General features: G+C 44.4%; 1 protein-coding gene across 1 annotated transcript; it reads right to left on the bottom strand.

Annotated features, from left to right (window-relative positions):
* Positions 1–288: 288 nt before the first annotated feature.
* RHNO1 (RAD9-HUS1-RAD1 interacting nuclear orphan 1) lies at positions 289–3,631 on the bottom strand. Its single transcript, XM_010078164.1, has 2 exons — positions 3,464–3,631; positions 289–954 (listed from the first exon to the last, which is right to left on the bottom strand). Exons 1-2 carry the CDS (start codon positions 3,629–3,631, stop codon positions 289–291), a joined length of 834 nt encoding a protein of 277 aa, XP_010076466.1.
* Between the last annotated feature and the right edge of the window lie 1,607 nt (positions 3,632–5,238).

Consider the following 5,238-nt stretch of genomic DNA (forward strand, 5'->3'; position numbering starts at 1 on the left):
CCCCTTCCCGCGCTCGCCGGCTGGGCCCGAAGGCTACAGCAGGGCCCTGCGTCTTACCCGCTTTCCACCTCCTCTAGGTGGGAGTAACAGCTCCCGCAAGAAGCCACGTCGTTTGGAAAACTTTTCAGAGCCACCCCGTTCCGCAAGGAAGCCCAGCCAAACATACCCCAACAAACCCCCCCCCACCTTTGCGGTGTTCCTCAGGATGGTCAGCCGGCTGTTCCTTTAAAGTCACGTTGTCTATTTGGAGGTGTCTTTGCACATAACAAAATTACTGCTCCTGCTAAATCAGACGTTGGCCTGTCTCCTTGATGGCTCAGGGTTCACTTTCACCAGTATGTCAACAGCACTCAGCTTCCCTCTCTCCCGCAGGTATTTCATTAGGTGAGGTCGCCGTCTCCAGGTAGCCTTTACTCCATACTCACGCTCTGGAGTATCCGGAACTAGTACAGCTGCTGACTCCCGTCTCCCACAGGGATCAATACCAAATGCCAGATCTTTTTCTGGATGCCAGGCATGGCTACTTGTTCGTGACAGCGTGCTGTAGCATCTCCAGTTCCTTATGGAAGGCACCTGTGGAGTCTCTACATCTGGTGGACTAAAGACTTCTGGCTCCACAGGCTGGGGAGCAGGTAACAAAGGTGTTGCTCTGCAGTTCTCTGGACTGCTCACCTGGATGTTGGCTTTTGTTGCTGTCCCTTCCTTGGGCTGGCTGCGAGACCACTGCGTGTTCTTCCTCAAGCGATTTGGACAATCCAGGGGGTGGACTGCGTACCCTTCTGGATCCTCAAAATCTAAAGGAGGAAATTTGGAGGCTATAGCTCTTCGACAAGCTCCTCCTGCTTGAAGCAAACTCTGGTTGGCATCCTGCTTCTGGGGTTTGTAAGCACCACAGTGCTTCTTCTGGCATGCTTTCAACACCACTGACTTAGTTGTTTCAAATTGGGGGCACATCTGAAGGGAAAGACATAGTAATAAGGGAAAAAAAATAACCAAAACAATTTTCTCCAAAGGAGTGTCAGCCTGATTCTACTCCCCCACCTATGCCATCTCTTTTCAGTGTGTTCATTGAGCGGGTAATCTGGTCTGCAGCAAGGCATATCAGTCACTAACCAAGCTGCTAAGCAGGAGATACCTCTGAACTTTAACATCATGTTCTGGCACTCTTCCCTGAAAAGTCAGTGAGGTGCAAGTGAGCTATCCAACTTTAAAAGCACTCAAGATCTGGGTTTTAAAGATAAGTCTGACTGGCGTGTACTCCTGTAACCCCTGCAGATTTAAAACAGTTCAGAGCTGGATCCTATTTCTTTCTGTGTCTTAGCATAACTCTGAGTATATTCAATGAACTACATCCTCAGTCTCCCTGAATGGGTTGAACTGAGAGCAATACAAAATGATTTTAAGGACATCCACTTAGCTCCATCACCTTAGACTATGTTAATAAGGCTTGCAGGATATTCCCCCAAAACATCTTTAATTCAGAACACAGTTAATCTCTATATTCTAGAATAACAAATCACCCAAAAGCCACTTCTAAAATCAGCTTTCTATAGAAGATGGTCAAAGCTCAACAATCTATATTTCTTTGAAAGATTCTACACTTACTCAAAACCTGGAAATCCTTCTATTATGGTATTCTTTATCCTCCTGATCATTAAAAAAAAAAAAAAAATCAGGTTCTGTTCCTGCAATTTGCTTTTCCCTAGAGCACACCAAAATGGGTTCTAGTTATGATAACTACGTATCCCTAAGTTACATCATTGTCCCTCAAAAATCTAAGTGCAATTTCATTATGGACAGTGATTATCTGCTGTACAGCTGAACTGTTTGAAAGCAAAGCCTTTGTGCAGGAAAAGAGAGAAATAATTCCCTGGCACATACTTAAAAGAAAATAGGTGAACTACTGACTTTAAGCATATGGCTGCCTGGCTTCAGGGAACTTGTAGGGTAGGCTTTTCTGGTGCAGGAGCCTAGCAGCCAAGAGGGTATGAAAAACTTCGATAACACAAAGAAGAGAGGAGGAGAAAATCAGTTGCCACTGAATGAGTTGACAGAAAATCTGCAGGGGATGCTTCAAGAAGTTACAAATCTACCAGGATTTTCAAATGGAAAAATATCAAACAGTTTCAGTGCTGATAGCTCCAAACAAATTTTAGAATCATTGTATGTTTGGAATCAAAGAGCTAAGTACCAGTGTGGATATTTCCACCTCTTCCAAACAAAAAGAATGCATATTCACAGAAGTTATTCTACTTAGTGTTTCAGAAGCCGTAGAGTGAACTGCTTCAAGCATATAAAAAAAAATAAAGGGGAAAAAATTTGAACTTGTTCTACTTCAAGGTTAAGGCATCACAAAAATAACTCCAGGTCACCAAGAACGAAGGAATGTTTCATGCGAGTTTGAAACCATGCTTCCTGAGCCTGCTTTGTGAAGAGCAGAGAGTCAAGCAGCAATAATGTTTATAAATATGTAAAGGGTGAGTGGCAGGAGGATGGAGCCAGGCTCTTCTCTGTGACATCCAGTGACAGGACAAGGGGCAATGGGTTCAAGCTGGAACACAGGAGGTTCCACTTGAATATGAGAAAAAACTTCTTCCCGGTGAGGGTGACAGAGCACTGGAACAGGCTGCCCAGAGAGGTTGTGGAGTCTCCTTCTCTGGAGACATTCAAAGCCCGCCTGGATGCGTTCCTGTGGGATCTGATCTAGGTGTCCTGCTCCGGCAGGGGGATTGGACTGGATGATCTTTCGAGGTCCCTTCCAATCTCTAACATGAACAGAACAGAAAATTGATAACGCTTAAAGAGAGCTCCCCTAGGTGATGACTATTGTTGTATAGGAACAGTCTGTCTTTGTAGCACCTGTTTGCTTTAAAAAAAAGTCTTACATTACATGATGTAAGGAGTATCTTAGGACACTGCAAACAGTCCCTGCAATATTTTTTCAGATCAGAAAGGGAGCCCATCAGAAGAATGATATGGAGAGAAACTATTCAAAACACAGAATGGAAAAGAGGGCAAGTTAGAAAAAAAAATCTTGAAGTTAAAGCCTATGTTCTCTAAATTTAGCAATGTCAGATTTAAACAAAACAGCTAGTACTTTAACTTGTAACATTTAGAGTTCATCAGTTATTTCAAGCAGCAAGCCAATAAAAAAAATTACCCTTAATGTTTATTATGTGCAGGGTTTTCAGTTGTCATAGAAAACAGTTTTCCTGATGAGAATTAGTTTTTCAGAAGACAAATAACCAGTACACACTGCACACAGTTGCATGCCTTCAAATAACCAAGGCTTTGGTGGTTGTACGTAGAACGTGAAGCAACTCAAAAGCACTTATGCTTTAGGCAGCTGCAGTGAATTCAAGTCAGTGCTACTAATTTTTAGTATCCCAGACAGCAACTTTCTGTTGAAACATACAGGAGAAACTTGAAAACCATTACAGCTGGAAGGATGATCTATACCAACCCAGGCAGCAGAGGTGTTCTGGTCTACAGGTTTTGCAGGAACGCGCCTTGAATTCTCAGCCGAATGTAGCAGAGTTTCATAGCGATGGACGGGTCCCTCTCGCGGCCTCTCAAGGAACACCAGCTCTGCCTTCCTGCCCTTGTGGGTAAGTTTCTTCTTCGGTGGCATCAACGGATATGGCAAAACGACTTAGAAACCTCATGATGCTTGATGGACCCAACTGGAGAAAGAGGAAAGCACCCCAAGGAGATGCTAAAGTGCTCTCGAGTCTGTAAAAGGCAAATAAATACACTTAAAGACAAACCTATTTGTAAACCTCAGATCTAGTTTTTAACAAAAGTGAAACATTTATACAACAGTACAGTGTACATATCTCTATGCAGGCTTTTTCCTACGGGTAGTTTTTGAGCCTTCTATCAAATTTCAGGTAGAGTTCAAAACAGCACATCAGAATAGATAAACACTCCAAAGCTTCAGGAAACCTGATAGCAAAATATGTTGAGGGAGAGAGATACAGACAAAACAAATCTCCCAGCTGTAAAAGGAGTTCTGAACTGGCCTTTGGGCAAGACTCAACATTGCTTCAAAAATTGGTTTCTTATGAAAATACATATTTAAAATACACAAGACAGGCAAACTCAGGCATTTTTCTTCATAAAAATATTTTAGAAGAAATTTGAAAGACAACCATCTATGATAAGGCCTGACTGAAATACTGAAGTACAGAACCAACTATATTTAGAACAGGTTTGGTTACTGGAAGTTTAAGGAAATTCAAATCGTGGGGAGAGAAGGAAAAAAAAATTGGAATAGGAGTAACTGACCTAATGAACTAGCTATGCCAAGTCAGCTATCAGCCCCTGTTTCTTCACATTAGCTCAATATCTAGTCTAGTCACAAAGAATGGTTTAGGAAGTTAAAGTCAGAAAAACTTGTTTTCTTTTTTCAACTTAATCCATAAAACTGGCTTGTAATGCTGAGATACATTGCAGGGTTGAGATAACCAGACATCTTTCCCTTTCTAGTAGCTAGTTACCCATACTTTCTGATTTCAGGAATTTTTGAGTTTTTAAACGCAGAACATCCTTGACATTTCCCTCCTGTATTCTCATTTCCCTCCTGTATTCTACATACCTTGCATGTTTTGGTTTTTTAACCCAGTAAATAAGCTTTAATGAGAATGACATTGACTTGTATTCAATTTTCCATTCAAAAACAGAGCAGTACTGATGAGAAACTTCAAAGAGAACATTGCCCAAGAAATGCATTCTCTTACCCAACGCATAAGATTGCAGTAGCCTGACTGCTTACCGAACGCAGCGCCTGCTCAGGGAGCACCGGGAGCTCCCCCGCCACCCGTTACATGGTGTAACTCCGGGGCTCTTCACCTGAGACCACCCCAGGTCGGTGACCAGCGCCACGGCGGCCTGCCCAGCGGCTAGTGCCCGACCACCCGCCCGAGCCCCCAGCCGGCACTGCCCCTGGCTGGGTAGAGGCAGCTCTCCCGGAACGGGACCCGCATCTCGAGCGCCAGCTGAGCAAACGCCCCGAGCAGGGCGACGCAGAGCCCGAGCCCAACCAGCCGCAGCCCCTCGCGGCCTACCGGCACATCCACGTCCCCCGCCGCTGCAGTCCATTGGCCCGATCTGCCCCGCCCCTGCTACATCTTATTGGTCCGCACCGGCACGTGACGCTAACGAGTCGCCGGGCGCCAAATTCAAACCGGGAAACGATTTCTGCTGTGAGCGGTGTCGGAGTCCGGAAGCGCTGGAGTT

The sequence above is a fragment of the Pterocles gutturalis genome, unplaced genomic scaffold (assembly GCF_000699245.1).
Source record: "Pterocles gutturalis isolate BGI_N339 unplaced genomic scaffold, ASM69924v1 scaffold33398, whole genome shotgun sequence".
Lineage (NCBI taxonomy): Eukaryota > Metazoa > Chordata > Aves > Pterocliformes > Pteroclidae > Pterocles > Pterocles gutturalis.

What these genes read in the sequence shown, in the direction of transcription:
- RHNO1 (XM_010078164.1), bottom strand. Translation starts at nt 3,631, where the DNA reads ATGCCACCGAAGAAGAAACTTACCCACAAGGGCAGGAAGGCAGAGCTG. An exon ending in AGAACACCTCTGCTGCCTGG is followed by an intron (nt 955 to 3,463) that starts GTTGGTATAGAT and finishes CTTTCCCTTCAG; the next exon opens with ATGTGCCCCCAATTTGAAAC.